We start from the raw sequence: 27359 nt of genomic DNA, 5'->3' as shown, positions 1-27359 counted from the left end.
TAACCCAGTACTTGTAACTATTGGTACTCCACGACTATTGGAGCATTCGCCCTAACTCTGCGAAATGTAGGGAGAACAAATTCCTTTAACCTTTTTACAGTTGCACTGGTGCACTAAGTGGACCCCCCTCTTGAAATCTAGTGAAATCTTTCTCGACCACTAACGGCTACTCGATCAATGATTTCTGCAAGATAAACACAATTGCACAAAGGATAGCATTTCGGAGGATTTTAGACTGAGTAAGTAGATTGACAGTGCCTATATTGTTCATTTACTGCATTCTTATTTGGGCTTTGTTTTCTGATTATCATTCTATCAAACTATATGTACAAATTAATACCTATTACTCTTTAGTAGTTTTTGCTGAATAATTGTTTATTTGTTTGTGTCTGCTGCGATTTTTTACCAGTTGCAAGTAATTTCATTCCATCAGTGTTGACCTATTTCCTGTAATCCTGAATGAAACAATTATTTTCTTTGTTTGTATTTGTTTTCTTTTCCATGGTAACAAATTTCCAAAATAGCTTATTACTGTTTTACACTTATTTATTTCTGCACTTATGCTAGTATCAAAAGAATTTGTCATTGCTTAAGGAATCTTTGCAATCCTGACGAATGCCGTTGATTGTAGTAAGATACCAATCAAAACACTATGGGGTTGTATCGAGAAATTTAAACTAATTCGATGTTTCTAAAAACATATAGAAAATACACTTTTTGTCTAGAGTATCAATGTGTAGAGGAAATTAACGAGATAACAAACAAACCTACGCCAAGGCAAGATTCACTACTATACTAGCAAAAAGTAAAAGATAATTTCGAAGGACTAATCATCAATTCAACCTATGAAGAGCTGGAAAGACTTAAGATGAAAATCTTATAGAAGTTATTGACATGATTCAAATTGTATCCACTTTTGCCACTTGATTCTGTTTTACTTATCTATGATAGCCTCTTGAATTGATTGATTGATTAGACAGCAGGGAAGAAAATTCATGAAATAATGGTGTACAAGGTAATACAGATTAAAAATACTTGCTCATAGGTGCTGGCAAAAGACGGAAACCGTCCTAGTTGTGCCGATATTGTTGTAAATTTAGAATGAGGAAGAGTTAGCTTTGCTCCTTCTAGCGGACACAACCAATATTTTTTATAAGTTCATTTTATTTGGTTTTAGCAACCTTTCATATTCCTCAAAACGTTGTTATACAACTATCGATAGTACTCTGTCGAGTTGGATCAGATGCCTTAACCACAGATAACAGACGTTTAGGATGGAACAAAATTTCTTCAAAAACCTGTGTAAACTTTCAAATTGATAAACGTTGGAAATCCGTGTTTCACTATTGCCATCTGCGCAACTGTTTGCTACACATGTTTGACAGCTGCACTCTAACTGCATTGTATCGATCACTGCGACATCTACAAGCGAATTTCAGTAGCGGGTATTTACACACGATTCAAATCGAACCCAAACGTCTGTTATCAGTGCCTTAACTAACTACAAACCAATGGGTAGAATAATCCATCGAATTTCTACTGAAATTGTTTGTTTGTAGCTGGCTAAGCTATCGCACACTAGAGGACATTTACGGGTATGGAGTTGATTGCAGTGTTATCGATTGATGAGTGTTTCTATGTTTATAAGATGACTTAATTTCTAAAAAGATCCGTCTCCTCCCGGGTTTCACTTAGTTCAACCATAGGAGGTAACCTTATGATGTTTTATTCTAATTTGAGTCACTCCTTATTCAACGTATCAACACTTACACTTTGTGGTTCTTAAGTATTCACTGTTTACTTTATTTTTTACACTCATATAATGGTACAATCATCCGTATAAATAAATTTGTCTTCAACTTGTTCTTAGCTATTCAAACAAACAATCAGGTAAACTAATCAAACAATGTCAGTGACTTATTTGCTTAACCAGCATATACGTGCTGTTCCTAGTGTATCGTTCAGTTCTTGAACGATGTCCCTCGTATAGCCATTAGAAGAACGGAAGAATTAGGATCCGAGCTGTACTCGATATTTCATAATGAAAACAAACATCTTTGAATAAACGTATACACATACGGTGAAAACTTACGACTGAATAAGTTGTAAAAGATGAAACGAGCAAGGCGAAGCCCGCTGTGGCGAACGTTCAAATAATATTAATGCTTATTGTACGAAATACGTTATTTATCATCTAAAGTATTAGGTTTTCATGTTTGTTTTGTTTATTCCTCTTGTCGTTTTATTTTACTTTTATTTCAGGTTTTTCATCGACGAAATTTGCTCTCTCATCTTAGGATGAAAACATTTAGAATAAAATAAATGAATATTTGTAAGATTTTAGAAGTCTCACAGCGCACCATAAAATATTACTTAAATTCTGTAATTATAGCAGAGAAAGAAGGTTAAATTAGTCAACGATAGATAAAAGAGTAATATAGTAAGAAGTCAACTCAATACACGGTCTACAAAATATTTACCTACGATATATAAAAGTGTCGATTTGATTTAAATTGCAACGTTTATCTACTGACAAGAAGTAAACAAAAATTCTGATAAATGTGGAACACAACCCGACCAGGAGAAAAAAAACCTGGTGAAAACCCGAGCATACGATTTTCTGGTATTAAATACCAAAACTTGGTATTAATTGATTATTACACCTCATTGAGGTATTTTTTAAACAGGTAGTGAAGAAACATTCTTCAATACCTGCTCATTACCTCAATGAGATATAATGCTTTATTTTAGTATTATTTATGTATTCCAGTGATTTTTACAAATATCAAATCAATACCCTTTTAAATACCTCAATAAAGTGAATGTTGTTATTTTAAGGTTGAAAAATGTTTTATTATTATTCAGGTATTATAATAACTGGTTTCATTATCAACTAATAACTAGAACATATCTGTGTTATTATTTTTGTTAATTTATTTCTTATTGAAGACTGCATATCAAGAAGACTGGCAACTCTGACAAGAATTTGGAGGACAGTAAAAGCTACAGACACTTTCTACACAGACTAGCGAAGTGTCAAAAATTGCAGCCAAATGGACTGTCAAAAAGTGCAGCCAAACGAGCATGAGGGTTTTGAGAGGTGTACTTCCCCTCAAAGCTTATGGGAGCTTCCGTGATACCAGTTTACATGCATGGTTGCTAGTTTTACTGTTTTTCTCTCCGCAAGTCTGTTATATAACGTCACTTCCCGTAGTGATACACATACGCGTATACACTTTTACATTAGGCTCCCTTCCTTCCTCCAATAGAGGCGCTGTAACCTCTATCGCTTCTTGTTTGTATGGGGGAAGGAAAGAGATATCAGTCTTCTTAACATGTAGTCTTCGCTCTTACGAGCTTATTAATACCATAATGTGTTATTCAGTCGTTGGTATGGAATATCTGAACTTAGCATTCCGCAGTTATTTTCTGCTCGGGAACCGGCTCGAATATTGCAATGCTTAAAACTTTTCATTTATTATCCGCAGATACGAGCGAGCTCAAATCAGGATAATTACCTGTTGTGGAAAATGAAAGCGCGTCATCATTTTGATTGTTTTTAAACAATATGACTAGCAGATTGAAATTTATGCCACGGTTTGTTGTTTAGTATGGTATCTACTTAACCTGAAGAAAAAAAATTCCTGAATATTCCAGATTTTCCAGGATTTCATGCAAAAAAAACCACACTGAGGATACTGCACTTATGCATATCATAACTTAAATCTTATGAGCTAGTTGATTTTCGAATTTCTAATATTTTTATAGTTATCGTATGTTTCTCATAGCATGTACATAAACTTCATTTACTCGCATTATAAACTGTATACGTTGGACGTGTAAATTTCATACATGAGTGCAATGAAATTCAAAGTTGCATCTTGTGTGAAGAAAATTATAAGAAGCACGTATAAAGCATATACAGTGCAGAGGAAAATGGCGTCCGCTGAGGATTTACTGGCAGACCTTCCGATTCCGGCTAGTGCGTTGCAAATATTCGAAGGTATTTTGATTAAAAGTGTTACTGTTTTAATTGTGCATATCATACATGTGGAGTATTCCATTTTGATTCGCAGAGTGTGGAGTAGATACAACCGCCCTTATTTCATGGACAAAAGATAAAATATACGAAGCTCTATCGCAGTCAGACCCTGATTGGAATATTGATGTGATTTGGGGATGGATTTCAAGCTGGCGGAGTCGTAATGTAAGAATTATTCATTTATTTTTCTAATATAATTGTAATCATATTGTACTTTCCTTTAATACTTTCAGGATCTGGACGGCGCAGTGATTATCTACGAAAAAAGCAGTAATTTGTTGTCTGACGAGAACCCGAAAGACGAAAATACTCCTGAGACACCGGAAGACAAAATTGAACCAGGGGAAATAGTTAAAGAGGTTAGTAATATTACAATAGAAGGAAACCCATTTGTCCGGCTGGAAATGTTAATGAATTTTACCTACAGGACAAACTGAATGATACCCAAGACACGGAAGAAGAACAGACCGATGCTCAAAACGTTACTCACATCGAGTCCACGATAGATGATACGATTTTCTCGCCGGAAACCCAACATAGAACACATCCCGTCTCTGGGAGAACGATCCTATTGGAAAACAAAGTGAGGGCCCACCGTGAAGAGCCAGAATCTTTTCTAGACACCAAAGACGAAACGGGAACATACGATACTGCTGAGAACGCTGATGAAAACTCCGAGCTTGCTGCTGAAGTGGTACGTTAAATAAAACAATATTATTTTCAATTTCATTTTAATAGCTTTTTCTTGTTTTCCACAGCATTCTAATTATTACTTTACTTCGAAATCACTTGAAGACCTTTTGCGGGAAACAGTGATTGATTCTAAGATCCTGAAAAACATCGGAAACAATCTGGAATTGTCGGAAGCCAGTAAAAAGTTTTTGAACGATGTCATTGCGAGGCAACATCTCAAAAGAAAAAAGAAAACCACCGCCGAGCAGTTGAACATTTATGCGGATGTTATTATCGGACTTTTTCCAAACGAAACGAAGGTAGAATGTATTGATAATACCACATTTAAAACTTACTCCAAATTTTCTTGTTTTATTAAGCGACATACTTTATCTACAAAGATAAAGGCAATCCTGGAGATAAGCTTTACAGCAGGATTAATTATCTTAGACAGTCTGAGCGCAAAAGTGAGAGAGAAGATGAGCATCTGAGCGGTGCTGAAAAAGCCAAATGTAAGGTAATTGAAATACCACACGAAGCCATCAGCGCTCTAGACTGGCTCCAATTAAATAACTCACCGTGGTCAACTGTAATTACACAATGGGAACAGTCGTTTGACGCCAGGAAAGAGAGCCTAAGAAAAAATAACCAAAGCTCTAAAATACTTCAAACGTTTCCTCATTTGTATTCCAAATATGGATATCAGCTGGTACGCACCTCATTTATAATTAATCGGTTAATTGTTTATATTAATTTACTATTTTTCATTACTTAGGTGGATTCAGATTTTAGGATACTTGGATTTAGAACGGCATCTTGTGGCCCGAATAAATGGGAGCAAATTATCGATCCTATCGGATGCTACATTGCTAAAAATGCAAAGGATCCATCAGCACGTAAGACTATGTTCACACTACAGAGTTATAACACGTTATAATAATTAGCAACAAGCAAAATGTTATCAAGATAGCGTTAAATCACGTTTTAACTCGTAGTGTGAACGTAGTATAACTCAAATGTTCAAGAAGTTTTAATGGTTTCCATCACGAATATTTCTTTGAGCAGATTTGCGCTTACCGGCTGTCTTGCTTGGTTTGAACACCGTCCTTGTTCCTGTGAAGGTAGCTTCAGGATTCAAACCTACTATTGCGACAGCTCAAGACGATACATTGCTATTTTGCAAGACAAATGAAGATGCACAAGTAGCTTTGGAAAAGTTACGAGACCAATGGGATGAGCAAGGAACGCCAGGTACGGCCAAGCTTATAATTTTTGGAGAAGACTACAATAATGTATCGGGAAATTGTCTGGTAGCTTATAAGGACTTACGGTACAATCTACAAAACATCGCTAGAGGCATAGATGTACTCATCAAACTGACTGTCGTTCTTGGCTTGCCAACTTCAAAAATCTCTAAATTGGTGTGGCTCTTCGTGCAAAAGCATGTGTACGAAATAGATTGCACAAGCACTTATGTTTGCATTGCCAAGCTGTCTGCATATTTAACCGCCAATCAACAATCATGTTCGTCGAATGCTGCATCGAAAGCTGTATAATCCGTTTTGATTCTGCCGAAAAGCTGCTGAAACATCTAACAGTCGAGCATAGAACACCTGCAAACTACAGATATCCATGTAGCTATCCTGGGTGTCCACAAACGTTCAGTAAAATCTATAATTTTAAGCGACATTTGAGAAATCATAAATTTGATCCAGGCGAATCTAATACGTTACCTGGTAATGAAGATATTTGCGAAGCTACACTCACAGTCGAAAGTGAACCGAATAATAAAATGCAAAGAAATGAAATCAATAAACATGAAGGAGAAGCTAGTATTACTAACAAATTGTTCACTGTTCAAAATCCGCTACCGATTTCACTTTAAGTATGCACAACAGCAAAAACTTTTCAAGACAAGACGTTCAACATATTCAGAACGAAACTCAAAAGCTTTGCAGTAGTTTTGCTGATCAAATCGAAAACTTACATGTTAGTACAAGTAATCCTGAAATGCTACATCAGCTTTCCGCATGTCTCTCCAGTATGAGAACAGCTTTTAATTTCATTGACAGTGACTACAAATTATTCAATTACCTTAAAACAATAGGCATCTTTAGGTATCCCTTGGTTATAACGATGAATAACGATAACTGCACAATACCAGAAGAATTTCAAATAGACAACTATGACAGAAAATCTTGCTTAGTGTTGAATGATATTGAGTTTCAAATAAAAGTATTTTTTGAACATGATACTATATTGACAGAAATAATTGAAAACACTAAAAACCTGGAAAATTCAAAAAGCATGAATCATATCCTCAATGGTAGAATTTGGCAAAAGGTCAAACAAAAACATGTAAACGATAAAGATTTTGATCATGTTATACCGATTTGGCTATATTGCGATGAATTCGAAATTAACGATACTCAAAGCTCCCATCATAAGGTCGATTCTGTATGTGGCATTTACTACAATTTATCAGAAAAATAGTTATGAATAAAGTTGGCATCAACAAACTAGTGGAAAAGATAGTGAGCATTTTTAGAAAATTGAAGAAGAGGGAATTCTTATGCATATCCAGGGTAAGCAAATCAAAGTAAGATTCGTTCTCACGATGCTCCAAGGGAATAATCTCGGAATCCATACTCTTCTTCTCTTTTCTGGTAGTTTCAATGCTACATTCTATTGTCGATTTTGCCGTAGACCAAAACAGGAACTTCAAAAAGATGACAAAGAATACGACAGAAGTCTGAGAACTATTGAAAATTACAATGAAGATATCTTAACAAATAAACAATCAGAAAATGGAATAGTAGGACCATCAGAATTTAATAAGTTGCCATCATTTCATGTCATAGAAAATACCTATGTAGATGCTATGCATGACATTTACAGTAATGGTGTTTGTAAATATGGCTTCACTGCAGCTTTAAATAATTTCATTTATGAAAAACGATGCTTGTCACTTTCCGATTTAAACACCCGCATCCACATTATTGGAAAAACATGATTGGAAGTTGGTATGCGCCGAATGCCTGCTAGAACTGAAACCTACGATACAAAAAATAAGTCCAAATCGGTTGTTCTAAGATTCACATCTGATGAAATGCGATCTTTTTGTAACAACTTTAGCTTCATTGTAGGACCATATATACCACCACATGACCCTGTCTGGAATTTTTGCACCACACTCATCAAACTGATAGATGTTATTATGAATAGAACTTTTACCGAATATGACTTGAAAGAATTAGAAAATTTAGTTAAGGATCATAATCACTTATATTTACAGATATTCGATAAGCATTTAAAGCCTAAGCAGCACTTTTTGGTGCATTATTCTAAAGTTATTAGAAACAGTGGACCTATCTATCGGATGATGTGCTTCCGAAATGAAGCTAAACACCAAATTTTTAAGGTATGCTCATATCATAACGTCTCGCAGTAACATAGCGTATTCTTTGTGCATAAAATCATGTTTGCAGTTTGCATATTATGTAAACAACAACTCGTTTGTTGAGTCACACGTTGAAGGAAGTTTCATATAACAGATATTAAAATTTAGACCGTACTGGAATAAAATCATTTCATGGCCTTTCAGTACCGAAGGTACAGTCAGTTTGACTTCTTCTTGTAAAATTAATGGTATTTCTTACAAAATTGGTCAATTCTTAACGAGAACAGAAAACACTACAGTTAATTTATTCGAAACTGAGGAATTTCTAAGGCACAACGACGACGTTTACGCTATATGTAGACAATGGATATGCGGAAATTATAATCCACACTACGTAGCAATAGAAGCCATAAGGCGTACCGATGATTTGACGCTCATTAAATTAGATTCGATTGATGATCCACCCTTCACCATACATTATGTAGACAATAAGCATTTATTCAGATCCAAAAAGGTTTTTGTGTAGGAATATTAAATATAACAAACAACATTAGCCTGTAAATAAATGTATTAAATAACTAAATTTATTGTCATTATTTAATATAGTTGAAAAGTTACTACCCTTATTTCATTTTCAAAATGATGAAATTTACAAGAAAATGCTACGATTTTCATTACTCATTAAAATGATGTTCATATGAACTGCTTAGGATTTTCATACTTCCATAGTAATATTTTCATACGTTGAACTTTATAAAAAGTATGTATGCGGTATGATATCTATAGTAGACTCTTTAAATGAAAAAACATCATTCATAGTTCAGAACTATGATTTTCGCAAGAAAAACTTGTGGCAAAAAATCAAAGTATATTCGTATGATTTTCGTAGGTGCATTATCCTCAGTGCAAGGTTCAAAAAGAAAGAACATCCATTTTATGTTTTGCCTTTCTCAATAGAAAGGTATTTATTACATGAGTATGATAACTGTACAATTCGTAGTTACTACTCCGTGATTGACCAGAACAAACGAAATTGCACAGAGAATCAACGAATGGGGCCTGGGAGTAGCTATCCATTCTCAATATGCACGTTTCAAGAAAGTTACTTTGAAATATCAATGAAGGCTGCGTCCACGTCCTTACAGCCATTGAGGAAGGTAAAGAAAGGTTGTTATGGAGACCGTGTATACCTTTGCATATATACGTTTGCCACGGAAAGAAGATTTTGTTAGTATGATGTGGTAAAGAGTTACACACACAGGATTCACCTCGATAAGTGATAGGATTCATGCAACTCTCAGAAGTGTTATCATGTGTTTATTGCTCTAGGCCCTCCGAAAATTTGTGATAGATTTATCGTTTGTTGAATTAATTTGGTAATGCTCGGTTTGTAAAAAAGTCACTTAACATAAGCAACAAGCTCCAAACAGCCGACAGTCGGTAGGTTATTATTCCTTGTTTCTTTATTCTGATGAAACACGACATTCCAACAACAACACAACATAATGAAAAGCGATTATCTTCACTGTATCAAAACATGTATCGAAATAGATATTCTAACGGCTATGTAGTTAAAGATTTCGTAATACAAGTAATATTTATCGTGTATTAACGTTACTATTATTATTATAAGCAATGAAATACGAACTTTTGAATAAGGAGTCAATTTTTTATTATCATTATTCATGCGCGTTGTTATGCTAACTGAAGCGCCTTTTAACCGGTAAAAAATAAGTACTATCGAAATATTTCAAACGACTAATTTGTAAGTCGAGTATACAACCGATATCATGCTCGTGGGCTTTTTATGCTTATCACTAGGACAAGATTGGAGACAAAAGAACGAGAGGAAACTAATTAAATTTAAAACAACAATGTGTCCATAAGAAGGAACAAATGAAAGAAATAAAGATGGAACTCCTGGTTTGGCCCACTTTCACGTCAATAATCAAGTTATAATATTTTTATACTCATGAAACACGACAATCAATAATACAGTGCAATGAGAATAATTGTTATAATTAATTGATGATTTAATGCACTAAAATAAACCAATGAATATGACAATAATACATTTTTCGTGCTGATATGACTGCCGAAAATTGGTAACTGTTTTTCGATTCATCTTGCGAATTGTTAATTTTCGATCCTCATACAAGACTAAACAGCCATCATTCCACTAAGACAAGACTCTGTGTATTCCCTACGAACTTTAAGGGCCCAGTGGATTAGTTCCCTAGTTGGTCAAATAATAAGCACAAGCATAGGAGATCGCCTGTGGCTGCTACTCCGTTATTGACCACAACCAATTGAAACTGGCGATTATTCTTTTTTCCTTTTTTATTTCGACTATGTTAGTCACATTTTCTTTTTTTTACGTTTTAACGACATTCAATTAGCTAGAGATTACTGGGTAGGGAGAGTTATGAAACTTAGAGCCATAGTACTCAAGTGAGAGCAAGTTTTCCGATCTGTTTACTTCACATCCTTGCTCTCACTTGAGTACTAACTACTAAGCTTTTAACTAAAAACGGTTAACAAAATTCTATACATTTTAAGTCATCTAGTATGTCAATATGTAAATCTTTCATCTTGTAACACGTTAAGCTAAACGTCAATGGATCTGAAAAAGTTACACATTTACCTCGCTTCTGTAATGAGCCTAATCTCCTAATAAAACTCCTAGGTCTGAAACGGAGTAAAAGAGTATTACTACTACTAGTGACCGATTTATGATCACGCGAACACGGGTGTGTTAAAACGTTCACTTTGTCACCGGGGTGTTATCAAGTTTGCGAGATCGCGGGCGTAGGGGTGGGTGGATGATCGCGAAGGGCTCAAGCGTTTGTATGTTAACGTGTTAGTCGCGTGCGCTAGAGCGCATGTGATTTTGTTTGTATAAATGCGATTTTGTAACCGTGTTACCATTTATATATTCGCGTGTGTTTTTGAATGATCGCTCGTACAGTGAATATTATACTTAATTTTCAGTGTGCGGTTCAGAGTTAGTTCCCCGTATCACTAGAGCGGTAGTACCTTCAATCCCACTCGCGATTGGTCAATTCTCATATTTCATACATGACTGAAGTCATCACTCCACTAAGACAAGGGCATGCGCCCTCCCTACGCACACCTAATGCCCCGTTGATTAATTCCAAAGTTGATCGAACATAAAAATTAGTCTGATCAGTGCAAAGCAATGTCAGCCCGATTGGCCTCATCCGGCGGATACGTCCTCCCTTACAATGCCATCAAATTAACGAACATTTTAAATGGCATACGACATAATATGTGAAACTTTGAAAATAATGAAATGAAGACTGCTACTTATTTCAAGAACGGAAAATAATTGCATAACCAAAGTGACTCACTGCACTATTGACGAATCACCCAACAAAAATGGATGATAAGGGACGCGGACGAAATAAGCTGATTACCGTCCCAATCCGAAGCGAACAGTTACCGTCTTTGGGCAGGTAACATACTGATGGAATCAGCACAAATCGTTCTATTTCCAATAGAACGTGTGTATTAAGTTGGTGATGGTCGGGGTCGATTAGTGACCGTATATGTACGACGAAAATTAAGTTCGAATCAGTGATGTCCTAGAACACGTTCTAGAACGTGTTCCTGTACTCGTCAGGCACGCGCGCGGTTCTTTGTAAAAGTACGCAAGTGTGTTCTTCCAAAACTAGTGTGCCGCGTGCTCGAAGAACGTCTTCTCGTTATTGTTAGAAGAACGGGTGCTCGCCGAGAACACGAACACGAAGAACTGAAAAACCACAACCACAAGATCATTGAACTGGACCAAAACCTACTCAATGAACCACAAATTATTGAAAGGGGTGAGAATTGTTAAAACCCGACAAATGTGTACACCTTCAGTTAGCGTTAGCACCATCAGAACTAATATCAATAAATCTAGCTGGCTGTAAGTCAGCAGTCTCTTTGATAGTTTATCACTCAACAGCAACGCTTTTAACTAAGATCGGTTAACAAAATTCTATACATTTTACAGTCATCTAGTATGTCAATATGTGAATGTTTCATCTTATAACACGTTAAGGTTCAACTGAGAACGCCTCAATAAGCGGCCATCTTGGAAAACGAAAAAAGCAGTTTTTTCTCAAACCGTTGGAAAAATCTTCATGAAAATTAATCAATGTATTCGGGGCATTGGTACAGTATTGCTGATTGATTTTCATGAAGATTTTCTCAACGGTGTGAGAAAAAACTGCTTTTTTCGTTTTCCAAGATGGCCGCTTTTCCAAGCTTTCTCAGTTAAACCTTAAGCTCAACGTCATTGAAACTGAATAACTTTCGCATTCACCTCGCTTCTGTAATGTGCCTAATCTCCTAATAAAACTTCTAGGTCTGAAACGGAATAAACAAGTATTACTACTACTAGTGACCGATTCACGATCATGCGAACACGGGTGTGTTAAAACGTTCACTTTGTCACCGGGGTGTTATCAAGTTCGCGAGATCGCGGTTGTAGGGGTGCGTGGATGATCGCGAAGGGCTCAAGCTTTTGTATGTTAACGTGTTAGTTGCGTGCGCTAGCGCGAAAGTGATTTCGTTTGTATAAATGCGGTTTTGTAACCGTGTTCCCATTTATATATTTGCGTGTGTTCTTGAATGATCGCTCGTACAGTGAATATGATACTTATTTTTCAATGTGCGGTTCAGTGTTAGTTCCCCCGTATCACTAGAGTTCCCGTTCATGTCGCCGTGGAACGTGTTGTCTAGCGGATGAACGTTATTTTTTGATTGGTTCAACTGAATGTATGATCCTATGTTGCTAGGACCGAGGATAGACTTCCGGATGTGATCGATACATGGTCGCGCGAATACGGGCGTTTGTATTTTAACGTTTTAGCCCGCGTTTGTAAATTAATAAGTGCTGAACGGTTCATTTCGGGCCCTATTCTCACAGCCACGTCGCACAGTGGCGGGTCTTCAAACAAAAGTCGGACAAAACCTCAAATGTTACCTAATTTGGCTGAAAATCACAATTTAAGCTAATTTTGAGGTGCTGAGCTCATTTTTGATGTCAAAAGTCGTAAAATATTAAATGCATTTTTCCATACAGTGTCATTGAACCTTTCTTATAACTATGATCCCGTTTTCATGATAGATTTTCCGTTACTGTTCACCAATGTCAGCAATATCATAAAAAATGAAGAATACTACTTTAAATCCATTGTATAACATATTGGTTTACTGTAGATTGTCTAACTATTTTAAACAAAACACCATGCGCCTCCATATCAGCAACAAAGCTTCAAAATCTTCTTAAAACTTTTTGCGCACCTAGGCGCAGTACGAGACCATGATATTCGAAAAGTAGAGGTAATTTCCCATAGAATGTATACTATGTGACCGTTCCGAAATGATTCCGAAATTTGTTCAGAATACATTAGTGAAAAAAGTATTTTTGATCTGACCACCTCAAACATATTTAAACTAAAAAGTCATAGTTCCAAGCAAATTTACCAAATGTATTTTATTCACTAACCAAGTTTTTTCGTTCCTCTACACAATGAAACTAGTTGTGCTAAAATCGAACGAAAATCAAACGAGCAACATGCATTTGAAGTGAACAGAGCAATGGTGGTTTCGGAAATGAAAATCAATAAAAAGTCCGGACTTTGTTACGTTTAAACTCATGTTAAAAATCGTGTTCTTATCCAATGATCATAAAATTTTGAATATACATCATTCAATATATGAGAAATTTAGAAAAAATATAAAATATCAATATTTCAAAAATAAATTTTTGAGGTTTTGGCCAGCCTCCAGCCACTGTGCGTCGCCAAGTGAGTAGAAGGAAATTTACTTCTAGTGACTAGGTGACATGACTGAGAGAATAGATCCTTTAATCTCCGGGGTGTTATCATGTTTGGGAGATGGCGGACGTAGGTATAGTATGGTATGGCAAATGTTAAATAGAGGTATCATTCTGAACACACATCTGCGAAATACGTGCAAGTGTTTAGGTTTTCTGGATACACACTTAAAAGAAATGCATCAAGTTTAATTTGACTAAATTATAATCGTAAAACTCATGGTACACAAATATTTCATGTAACTGTTTTCATGCATTTATATTATACACATTACATTGCAGTATGACGATATCAATTTTTAAACAAGAGAATAATTCTTCAAATAACTCATTCAAAAGAATAATAATTCAATTATTTATTTGTTGTAATATTTTGGGTTTTGGTACTTTCGGGGAAAAAGTTTTCTGGCTATCGTTTTCTTCTGAGGAAAAGTTTTCTGTGGGTTTGCTAATTTATGAAAATTAGTTTTCAGGGATGATATTTACTGGAAAATGTATTTGTGGGGGAAAAGCTTCGGCATTTTATTTTCTGGGGAATGGCTTTCGGGGAAATGTTAGAGAATCTTGTGAAGTTACACACAATAGATTCAACTAAACATAATGAGCACCGTGCTCTATTGATCAACAAATACACAGCTCAGAAGTCAGAATCGCAAATCAGTCCCATTTACTATGGGATTCCACATGGGACTAACTTGCGTACCGGTATATTATAAATGCGGGATCTGGGTCATTTGGCATAATTTCTAATTTCGAGTAAATTGAGGATCATTTGGCATAACGGACATTTGGCATTATTTTGAGAAGTGATCACACTGGAGGTCATTTGCCATTTTTTATCTACAGGGTTGGTAATTTTTACATAATGTTAGACCATGCGAGAAGTAAGTCGGCATAATTTTGAGCCGTGCTACTGCTGAAGGCCAAAATTAATTAGTTTATTCTTCCTTATTCTTCTTTACAAATTTAAACAACCTTTACGCCTAATGTGGTTACGTCACGTCGCTTCAAGTCGCGTGCTGTCCGACATCACTGTCGCTTCGTCGGACTTATACTAATGCATAGGCCCTATGCTTGATAAATCTGGGCAAACCAGTGGATCACAGGTTTGCTTTCGAGGGTCCCCCGCATTCGACGGCTAGTCGGTGGCCACCTCGCTTGGCGGCTTTGCATCGCTTCGTGACCTTGGGACCGGTTATGCGACAAAACACTGACTTTGCCCAAGTGCTAGAGAAGCGTAACAACCGATGGTTCAATATGTGTAAATTAAAGCAATTAATAACTGTTTTTTTAAAAAAATGGTGATATCCAGAAATGATAAAGTCTACTCTACTATCTACTGGATCGAACGGTATGTAATTCGAAAAGAAATCATTATTATTATTGCTTATTGCAGTTTTAACCTTATGGGTCATTCGCTGACAAACTCACCCCTTTGTCTGTTATGCCAAATGACCTTCAGTGAGATCACTTAGCAAAACTATGCAAAATGTCTGTTATGCTAAACGTCGATTATGCCAAATGACCTTATGCCAAATGACTATTCCTAATGACTAATCCAAATGACCCGGTCCCGTAACAGCAAGGTTTTTTTAAAACGTTGCCCGTTTTGGGGTATTTTTTAACATCTACAAGCCATACTTTTTTTCATTTTTCGCACTTATTTAAGTTCGCCTCACACGGCTTATAGAACCTAAAAGCTTCAACACCAATTATCTGATCAATTTCCCGTATGACGGAGAGAACCCAAAATTTTTGAGACCGTGAATTTAGACCAGTAGTAAGATACTATTCTTGGAGACTTACCTGCTACCACAAACGGTGTAGGTGTAGATTTCGCGATAGCACTGATCGTACGTCGTTGGTGAACCTTAGGGCGTCTAACAGAGGTAACAGTGACAGTAAGCAAATATCCATCGGGTCCGAGAACCAGGATTTGATCGGTATTGCATTGTTCGGAAAACATCGATACGCACCGGGCGAATTGTCTATGATGAATATCTACAATAAGGAATGGAAATTAGTTTAGTATAATTCTGGCTGGTCCGTTGTTAGCGGTTGCTAGTTACTCTATTCAGATCGCCGCATATCGCCGACAGATCTTTTGTGTACGAGCCAAAATCGGGCGTACAGTGCTGCCGGTAATAACGGCGTTTTAGGATATTACGTCCATTGTCCAACTTGTCGGCGACTGCTGCACCGTAAATCTCCATACTGGCGGTGAAGACCACTAGATCGTACCATTGTGATACCTAGAAAGTAAAGGCGAATTAAATTATTATTTATCCCAACTAGAGGTATATCTATATCGGCAATTTCGAGATATCTATGTGATCAGCTGCTAAGTCAGTAATTAAACTCAGTAGTGCATTTGTTGGAGATATCCTAAATACCATTGATTGGACCATTAATTTCTACACAGCTTAAACGCTCGATGTGTACGTCCGTACTCTGTGATAATTCTTCAATAGAGAATTTTAGACTTATGTTTTCATATTTGAATTTTTGTATATCTTTAATAGCTACACGATTCGGTTAGTATAACACATAGAATAGTGACAAATTAAGGAATTACAGCTTAACTGTTCGGTTATTATAGTAATGTTATGGTCCAGTCCCACCACGGGAGCTTTGAATACTTTGTCCTTAGAATTTTTTAAGTCAGACCAGTGATAAACATATTATCACATCAAAACAGGTCAACATATGTTAGATTTTTGGTTAGGTGAGCCTGCACTGAGCCGCTCATATGTAAATCGGTCAAAATGCATAATCTTTCTGTCCCGACATAGCTGAATTTATCTGCTATCACTAACAGTTAGCGATAAGCTTTTAATCAATGCAATAGTAGTTGTGTCAATTGCCACACAACAATTATAAGATTTTGGTAAACACGCTTCCAAAGTTAATATACCTAACGAGACGCGTGGCTCTATCAGTCACAAATCGTTTGGTCCAAGGTCTGATTAGATTGGTTGATCAACTCAGGCAGATTCGATCAATAAACGAAAAAATAGCAAATGTTCCAATGTAAATACAGCGGAGATTGAATGAATACAGCATACATGCTAACGAATGCGGTTTCGACAAATTTCGTAACGATGAACTGGGAAACATAAAACCCTCGTTCAAATCTAAGAAAACTCATGAGTCTAGAAAAACGATTTTGATTTGGAATCCGGTTATGAAACAAAAAAAATTTCTGACCTTTCTGCCACTTTTTTGTGAACTGTGATCAGTATAAAAAATAGGCTGTCTATCAATCTTTCTGAATTTAACGGTTTTTTTAGGGTTATTGAATTTTTCTTCAGAATTATATTTTTTGTTCCTTTCTCAAGCCCTATTTGTTGCAAATTATGGAATCGCAACGCTGGAAACAAATAGGTTGATTCAATATATAGATATAGGAACAATAAGGAGCAAATAACTTTTTGTCGGTTCCGACAGCATAAGTCATTAAATTGACTTTACGCTTGCCCGGACATGCCGCAGACTCAGGTGATTCGCATTTAATGCCAAAATATCCTGACTCCAGCGTTGCAGAAGACAGAGTTAAGTAACCGGGAAACTCTAAGCTTGTTCATTGACCCTACTCCACGCTTTTCTAAACTTTCTTACTTCAAATCCTTGCTCTTCCTTGAGTACTATGACTCTTAATATTTGAAAAATATTTCACCTTCCAGTCCCTTGCTAATTACATGTCGTTACAATATAAAAAAGGAGCAAATAACAGTCGCTTTGAACGCGCTTTCATTACCTAAAAGGCGAGGAAAGTCACTTCTTTCGAAATGATCGAGGAACAGAAACAAAAAGTTCTTCTACTGCAATTGAATTTAAGTGTTGCAGTGTTCGACCGTCAGCTCCTTGTGATATATATATTTTTTTAGTAAACTTCAGGATTTCAACAATTGCAAGAACTTTGATACCGTAACGACACTTGATCTTCTATTTTCGAGAATACAAAAAAATACTTACAATATCCAAAAAATAGTCCACATGGGGTCGCTTGTGAACGAAGAAGCGCACCGGGTGCCGATCGATCGTAACCTTAACGGTGAAGTCGTGCGGCGTACCGGGTTTGACGGTGTTCCGTGGCATCGCGTCGTGATGCGAGTGTATCAGCGTCTCGTCCAAATCCAGCACCAGGGTCTTCCGCTGGACCATACCCAGCCGGTGCCGGGAAACCGGCGACAGGGGAAACAGTTCATATTTTACCGGTTGATGCTGTACAAACTAAGTCAGTTGATTATCGTAGGAAGAGAAAAGTCAAATCATTTGGTGTAATGGTGGTGGCAGAGCGTGTTTTTCTGTGTTTTTATTATTGGCGATATTTAGTCAATTATTATTAGCAGCAAAGGTGGGCATGAGGTACGCGTGGATATATTTTCTACCTACAGAGCAGGAATTTTACTGATGATATATATGTATAATACAGACTAAGCCTAATAAAATTATATTCAATGGTTCTTTCTCCAAACAAACTTTTTATGCAATAAGGGACCATTCATAAATTATGTAACGCAAAAATTGCCCAAAATTGACCCCCCTCCCCCTATGTAACAAATTGTCACAAATTTTTCCATCCCCCCCTCCCCTGTTACGTAACAAATTCCAAGAAATTTTTTTTTTCTTCGATGAAAACATGTTACGTAACGATCTAGTTAACACCCCCTCCCCCCTATGTCACAACTTGTCACAACTTGTCGTACCCCCTCCCCCCTAAAAGCGTTACGTAATTTATGAATGGTCCCTAAGAGACGCCTTTTTCAATGCGCTATAATTTTTTTGAAGATGACAAAATCCAATCTATTATCACAAATAATTGATCGTTTAAATCGAGATGGTCATTAAATTATTCGAAACCTAGGAGAACGAAGGGTGTTTTATTGCTCTCCCTCTCTGTAGAGATTTTACCAATCGTAAATCCTGGTCGCTGCAATATTTTTTTTGAATTCATTTAACCTTTCTTCGAGACAAAATTTGGACACCTAAAACACAAATATCTCTTGAAATATTTAACCGAGCAATGAATTATTTTCAAAAGCTATGGACGTATGTCTGTTCTGTCGAAAAACACATAGTTCGTTAATATTTCAAATGCGATTACAAAAAAGGTATTGCGAGTTAGAAAAGTCATCATGCACACTTAAAAATATTTACATCTCGCAAGATGCACATAAAAGGAGCGCCGCAATTCACTTGAATTTACATTCAAGAACATGTAAAAATGCGCTTTGTTCACAATTTTCCATCTCCATTCAACCGAGTTCTACACCAAAAAAGTCACAATATTGTATTTTACATGTCAAAGCATGTAAAATTCCATTATTAAATTTTCATTTTTTTCTAAGTGTGTGCGCGGTCGAAGCGAAAATCAGGAATATTCAATTAAAATACTTCTAAAATATTTTGGCTAGTCTGCAAGTACTGTTCACAGTGTTACAAAATTACCCAATTGACGACCACCAACAGCAACAAATATAAGAAATGCTAGAAAACAGACTTATGGAATGATCAAATGATTTAGAAAATCAGACGAACATCCAGAAGATCTTTCTTTTCGCACAGTTGCTAAAAAAAATTAAATGTCGTCATTGAGTGTGTATATTTCGAAGCATTATCATGATATAAAATCATTCAAGGTTATGACTTTTCCAAACTACAGTGATTAGCAGAATGTGAGGTCTAAACACTTGTTCGCAGACTGCATCGTAGATCGCATCGAGACTTCTCCCACCGGGGCTGTAGAGCTAGAGTCTCAGAAGGGTTCCCCGTCAGAATCACTCACTACAATTGTAGACGAGACGGAAAATGTCACCCACAAGAACACTGCTTAAGGCCAATTGCAGCAGGCCGTGATTTTGAATGTAATATTCATTGTAAGGTTTATATGTGCGGGCGTAGGGACTTTACTATCGCGCGGGAAAGAGAGTTCATTTGTGCGCGCTCGAGACTGCGTTAACCCATTTCCTTACTCTGTTGCGCAACATCATTTATAAAAATATCGTATGTAACGTGTGTGGCAGCTATCGCCAAGCTTTTACTTTTGTTTGAAAGGTATCTTTCAAACAAAAAAAAAGCTTGGCGATAGCTGTTACGCACATTACATACGATATTTCTATAAATGATGTTGCGCAACAGAGGAGGAAATGGGTTAGTCATATTATAAGTCTTATAGCGTTCATTAAATTATCGGGGCGTTATTGTGTAGGCGATATCTTGGACGTAATTGTGCGTGGACGATCGCGATCGCATGTTCGTCTGTGTATATCATCGCGAACGGCTCGGGCGTTTGTGAGTTAAGGTGTCCGATCGCGTTGGCGTTTGTGTGTCGCGTGGACGTTTGTATGTATAAATTTGATTTTATAACTGCATGGCTATTCGAATATTCGCGTGTGTTCTTGAATGATCGCACGCGGACCGTGAACCTGATGTTTAATTGTGTATGTTACATATACTAGAAGAGAGTACGTTTCCACATATCACTAGTGTTCCCGGTCCTGGCGCGGGCGCCATATTTTGTCTAGTGAATACCCACTGAAGGAATAAGTCCAGTGTGCTAAGAACGAAAGAAGAGAGTTCCCGCTTGAGACCGCATTTTTGGTTCAAAAATATTCACTTAATCACCGGGGTGTTTATGTTTGCGAGACCGCAGGCTTCGGTGTGCGTGGATGATCGCGAAAGTCTTAAGCGTTTGTATGTTACCGTGCTGAAAGCTAGAAGAGAATGAGATTCGCCGTGTTGTTTAGTGGATAAAAGCGTCATTTTTTCGATTGGTTCAACGAAACTATGTTGCTAGAGCCGATGGTAAGCACCGATTTATGATCGCGTGAGCATATGAGTGTTAGCTCTTGAGACCGTTTATAAGTGCTAAAACGGTCACTCAATCACTGGACTATTCTCATGTTTGTGATATCGCGGGCATATATGTGCGTAGGTGAAGCTCAAGCGTTTGCATGTTAACTGGGGTGACATTGATCACTCGAATAACTTTTTTCATGGATTACTTATTTAATCAGAATAGTCTACCGAATCATTTAAATTTGAAATGAGTTTTGTTCTCAACTTATAAAATAATGATTTGTTATACTTTTTGAGTATATTGATCGATTTTTGGGTACAAAAACTACAAAAAAACCGAAATTTTACTTTACCCTAATTTTACATAGCTTCAAAAAGTGTCTATTTTGATTATACAAATAAATCTCAGATTTTGACAAGTAACTTCCAAGCGAGTTTTTATTTTTCTTTAGAGTGGGATGTGCGAAATTTATTTTTAAGAGTTTGCTAATTTTAAAAGCAATTTTTTGTGAAACTAGTTGGCAATTATTTGAGATTATTTCAAGCTAAAATTCGCATTTTTTTAATTCAATGCTCCCACGTGTTACAATGCGCGAAACTCGTTGTGCATCGAAAAATTACTGAAATAATACAAATTTAGCAGCTAAAAATGCTTTCAGATGCTTCATTCTAGTTGGACTTGAATTATACAAATTTTGGTTACTCGAATTTTACAGTATATTGAAATACATGTTATTTGTTCAATATCAATTTACATCTATTTAACGATAAGTATCTTTTAAGAATTAGTTTAAGCAAACATTTGGATGAAAAACATTGAAGCCAAAAACTTAATGTGGGTGAACGTGCAGGTCATCAAAGTCCCCCGGAATACGAAAACGGACGTCAAATTGAAATCATTTTTGGAAATATAGTTGTGAGCAGACAATTTTAGGTAAAACTATCCAATCTTGTTCTCCATACATGGCTTAAAAATAATAAACTTGAAATAATGCGCTGCGTTTAAAAATATGAATGATTACTTCGAAAAGTAATCAATGTCACCCCGGCTAACGGTAACTTCGTGTGGATAAATTCGATTTTATAACCGTGTGGTCATTCACGTATTTGCGTGTATTCTTGAATAACCGCGTGGACTGTGAATCTGTAGCTTAATTTTCAGTGTTCGGTTCAGATACTAAAAGAGAATTCTCCCCATATCACTAGAGTTCCCTGTAATATTGTGTTGTGAAGTGAATGTGAGCGTTATTTTGTTATTGGTCCAATCGAAGGCATGAATCTTGGCTGCTAAGACCGAGGGTAGACTCTTCCGGACGTGACCGATTCATGATCGCGCGGGCGGCGGGTTAACGCTTAAGACCGCGTTTCTAAATTTATAGGTGCTTAAACGTTCCCTTAATTACAGGTGTATTTTAATGTTGGTGAAATCACGGGCGTTATGATTGCAATTGCATGGTCACGTTTGTGTTGTCGAGAAGGGCACAAGCGTTTGTACGTTTGGAAGAGAATAGGAAATTGATTGTGTTAGAATATGATAGTATGGATATATTTTAATATATAATAATAAAAAGAAAATTAACGTGCTGAATAAAGAAAAAGATGCAAAGAGATTATGTAGAAGCGTATAAATTGACTGCTATTTTTGGTATACATGAGTGGAAGAAAAGCAAACTAGAAGTACAACAAAAAAGACTAAGAAGAATTCTTTTCTGAAACATGAAACATAGAATCCAACTACTTGAACTCGTCTGAATGCCAGCAAATGATATTTATTTACCATTAACGACAATTTCATTCTGTTAGAATTTTATCATGCTATGCTGACCGTCGTACCTTAACCTATCCAATCCATTCTTCCCGAATGAGTCGAATCGAATGAACGAATTGAGACCAGGAAAAAGTGACCAACGAATCCTAGGAAGGATTACCCGCTATTGTATCATATATGCCAGTTCTGCAACAATTCCCTGACACAACTTTCACAAATAATCCGACGAACATATACATTGGCGCTCAAAAGTCTTTTGTAGGTGGTGGTTTCGTCGGTAATATTGGCATCTCTGTTTTCAACAAAGGAGTGCAGAAAAGTCTAACGACGAAAAATCCTACGTACGTCGCTTGCTATTGTTATAAGGAATCGCAAAAACTTTAGTTTTAAGCTTTAAGTTTAAAAATGCGGGAGATAAGTTTCCGGCCGTGGACCCTTTCCAAAAAGCGTTGTCAACGGGAAAATGCTGCACAACCGCCATCTTGTGACAAAATCACTTGAAAAAATATTATTTTTCCCTCACAACTAGTATTATAAATCCCATTTTACAAGATTCCGATTAACCTCTTTGCGTTTAAAAAAAACCCCAAAATATGCCTATTTTTTAGCGTTCTACAGTGATGTAACCCCTTACAACCCCTAGCGACTAAATTCCGAACTAATATGAAATGATCAAATAAAGCGCTATATGCCCTGTAACAACTTTGCCAAAGACACCATAACTCTAAAACGAAAGATAAGGAAAGGGCGTCATTTCTCAGAAAATGCAGGAAATGAAGTATCTACAAAAGACTTTTGAGTGCTACTGTACATATATAGACATACCGTCGCTGTTGTGCTATCTTATGACAAGCGCCATTTAGCACATTTCGAGAAAAACGATTTTTAAAGTTTGAGATTGAATATCTTGAAACTTATAAATGGTAAAAACAATTCAAAGAAGACAATTGATACTTCAATCTATTCTGTATTAACCCTCAAATATCACGAAGTTCGGTTGACTACGTTGCGAGTTTTCACTATAAATGTAAACAAAAGTCGCACTCACACGTGTCGTAGGCGTGTATTGATGGCAAAATTTGTATGGCTTGTCATAATTGTGCATGGAAAATTTTCCATAGAAAAAAAGCATCAATTATTAACTTTTATTAATATCTTCGGCTATATTCGGCCTAGAAACAATCGATGAGATGCATTTTGAAGGAAATTGAGCAAGCAATCTAGAAAAAATAATAATTTTTAATTACAGTGTTGCCAAACATGAAATATTGCCAATTTAAAAGTAAAACTGCATATTTCTCGCAATACATGTATTTTTATTTTAAAAATTATTATGCCATTGTGTTCCTAAGACATTTTTATATATAAAAAAATCTAAAACTACTATATTACTTAAGCGAATCCTAAGATACAGTGATTTAAAGCAAAAAACTGACAATTTCTCATCACTTTTTTCGCTACACCTCAGTAACCAAGCAAAATTTCAAAATTCTAAAAACGCCATTTTGTAGAGAATTTTCAGATTAGTAATGTTGCATATCTAACTTAGTTTACCCCAAAATGGCGTTTGTCATAAGATAGCACAACAGCGACGATACGACTAGCACATAACAATTGTACAATAGTACTTAAAACTACAGTTATTACTACATTAACATTAATAGGCATCAACTTTAACATTCCTTTAATTAGCCTGACGAAGTCGACCGATAAATCGGCACACAATGACCCCACACTGCGAGCCGTGTCCACTAACACTGCCATTAAACTGTGTAAAAATCAAACACGGCCCACAGCGAAAACCAACCCATGTCGACTCGCCAGTCGGCCTCGCCAGTATGCACAGGCCAATGGTTGATCGTTAGTTTGTCCTGGTGCAGAGTATGAAAAAACCAGAACATAAAAAAGGCCCATAAGCCCTCTCGTTCTCCTCTATGCGTCACTTTCGAGGCGTAATGCAAATCGTAAAGCAATTGCTTATCAGAGGTTCTTTGGCACTGATGCACGAAATATGCTTGATGATGTTTGCAATATTGTCAAACCCATCAATCAAGGGGAGGGTCTTACCTCCTTGTATACATACAGTTAAGACCCGATTTTATCAGCTCCCGATTTTATCTACCCCCGATTTTATTAGCTTTTGACCCGTTTTTATCAGCTTCATATGCCTTGGCCGTGACCTTGATTATATTGCTTTATTTTAGGTTTTCATTCACAATCCGCTCCTAAAAATAGCTCATGTTCCAAAGAAGGAAAACAATTGTTTTTTTCACATTTTCATTAAAAATATGAATCATGTGATAATAAGGGTGGACAAAACACGATTCTGATACATGCGGTATGCAACGAAACGAATAACTTTTCAATTTTATCTTAGTGATACGAAACGAACTTTCAGTTGTATATGTTGCTCACAACACGTAATTCTGGTTTATACCTTTTGAGAAAGGTGAAAAGGTTTGTAATTTATGGTAGATTGTCGGATAGTAAACACATTTCTCAAAAAAGTGCCGAAACATATTTAGAAAAATTTCTCCTACATATTCATAAACAAAATTTTCGTTATATATAGTAAATATATACGAAACTTATTACAAAATTGTTATGAATATTTCCCATCAGATAGATAGTAGTTATTTCGTTATGGAAAACTATTTTGAAATAAGATCCTTGTATTGAAACGTTAGAAGCATTCTGCTTAGGGCGGGTATAGCGTAGTTGATAAATTGCCTTGTACGCAGCTCATCTGGGTTCGATTCCCAACTCCGCACAAAAGGTTAGTCGACATAAAAAAACAGTTCAGAAATATCACATATTACATTAAAAGGTCAAATATCTTTACATTTCGAATTTTTAAGCCCCATTTTTTCCTAGTTACCTCTAGGCATACCAAAGATGCAATCTGCCAAACCAGGTCATTGAGCCTACGTCTTACAGAATTATGACCTTGGACAAAATTTGCTACACACTTCTAAGTCTTCTTTTGAGCTCCAGATTTAATATACAACTTTGTCACACAGATGGAGCTCGAATCTATATTTTTAACGAAGTCTTTGTGATTTGGTGTCTTCTACAATATTTGGAATCTAATAAATATAATTTCCGAAGGTTTCAAAACTCCACCAACTACTTATTTCAAAATACAAAATTAACAAGAAAAGTGACCTAAAAACATATTTTTGAATTCAATTTGTGCATTAAGGGCGCAAGACCTAACTTAAAATAAGTTATTTTCTTGTATTTGGAGTCAATCTCATCAGTAACTAGCACCAACTTGGAGCGAAATTAGATGATGTATCCAAACGAGCACCCAAATTAGCACCAGTTAGATACCATATAAATTTCTTCTCCGCGGGACACCTAGCAACCACTTCATGGTCCCTCAGTTAGGAATCGCTGCACTAGATTATGAACTAATGTGTATCAAATTCAACAACCGTGTAAGGATATATTACTTCATTCTCCTTATATTGACATTATGGTTGCAGAGCTAAACAAAAGTACTCAGGACAGATCGTGTTGTCGTACTTCGATTCTATCAACGTCCACATTAGGGCATTGTCCATTTTTTTTAATTCTCAAAGGCTCATATTGTGACAAATGTCAAAGTAAGCTCAGATGCCAAATTTCACATCATTTGGACAATTTAAGACCCCCGCCCACTTCGCATAAATTTTTGGAAATTGGTACTATGGGAAAATATGGAGCAAAAATACATTAAATGCTATAACTTTTGAAGTAGCAATCAGAAAATTACAATTTACACCTCTTTTGGAAGGAAATAATCTTAGTATTTGAACGGAGCTACCTTTGTTTCTAGGAAAATACGGGAAAGTGGGGTACTGGGTTATTTTGGCCCCAAAATCCACTATTTTTAATGATTTTTCTGGTCCGTGATGCAAATTATACATATTTTGTAGTTTTTCTAATGTGAAAAAATCTCAAAAATCGATCGGAACCTTTTTGACCTTTGTCCGAATACGAGAAGTTGGGTTATAGGGCTTTTTGTCATTCATATTAAATTTTATCATTTTCTCATGCATATATCTCTATTATTCTTCAATCAATTTTCATAAAATGTAACTTGTTGAACGTGAAAAATTCTGAGGAATAAAACAAAAATAAAAACGTTAAAGGTAAAATTCAGAAACATCAAACTTTTTGATATTTACTCTACAAATGTCATTTTTTTCATTATTTGTCCTAATACCTCAACTTCCCCTATTTTTCCAGGAATGAAACTTTTCTCATGTGATCCTTAAGCATATTTTAAACTAAAAGTAGTAAATTAAATAAGAATTTTGTTGTTAAATGGAGTTAATATGTGCGATTTTATGATAAAAACGTGAAATCGACACTATACGTCAGATAATTTGATGTTCCTGAATTTTACCGGTAACGAATCTATTTTTGTTATAATCCTAAGGATTTTCCACGTTCAACAAGGTATAGTTTATGAAAATTGAGTGAAGAATAATAGAGATATATTCACGAGAAAATGATGAAGTTTAATATGAATGACAAAAGGCCATATAACCCCAACTTCTCGTATTCGGACAAAGATCAAATCGGCTCCGATCGATTTTTGAGATTTTTTCACATTAGAAAAATTACAAAATATGTATGATTTGCATCACGGAGCAGAAAAAACATTAAAAATAGGGGATTTTGTGGCCAAAATGACCCAGTACCCCGCTTTCCCGTATTTTCCTAGAAACAAACGTATCTCCATTCAAATACTAAGATTATTTCCTTCCAAAAGAGGTGTAAATTGTAATTTTCTGATTGCTACTTCAAAAGTTATAGCATTTAATGTATTTTTCCTCCA

At 36.1% G+C, this 27359-nt stretch overlaps 1 protein-coding gene across 2 annotated transcripts in view; it reads right to left on the bottom strand.

Moving 5' to 3' along the window:
• Positions 1-255: 255 nt before the first annotated feature.
• LOC131688760 (CTD nuclear envelope phosphatase 1 homolog) overlaps positions 256-27359 on the bottom strand; it is a 63617-nt gene continuing 36513 nt past the window's right edge. Inside the window, exons 2-5 of one of the 2 annotated variants that reach the window (XM_058973272.1) lie at positions 17938-18186; positions 16032-16214; positions 15769-15963; positions 256-2380 (exon numbers count right to left, since the gene is read on the bottom strand). In XM_058973272.1, the coding sequence (XP_058829255.1) occupies positions 15772-15963; positions 16032-16214; positions 17938-18186 (624 nt within the window). In that variant the 3' untranslated portion in view covers positions 256-2380; positions 15769-15771. Of the gene's footprint in view, positions 2381-15768; positions 15964-16031; positions 16215-17937; positions 18196-27359 lie in introns of both variants that reach the window. The other variant, XM_058973271.1, reaches the window with a different exon arrangement.

Source organism: Topomyia yanbarensis, chromosome 3, assembly GCF_030247195.1.
Source record: "Topomyia yanbarensis strain Yona2022 chromosome 3, ASM3024719v1, whole genome shotgun sequence".
Classification (NCBI taxonomy): Eukaryota; Metazoa; Arthropoda; class Insecta; order Diptera; family Culicidae; genus Topomyia; species Topomyia yanbarensis.
Note: the sequence above shows the minus strand (reverse complement) of the source record. Positions and strands in the feature narration are given on the sequence as shown.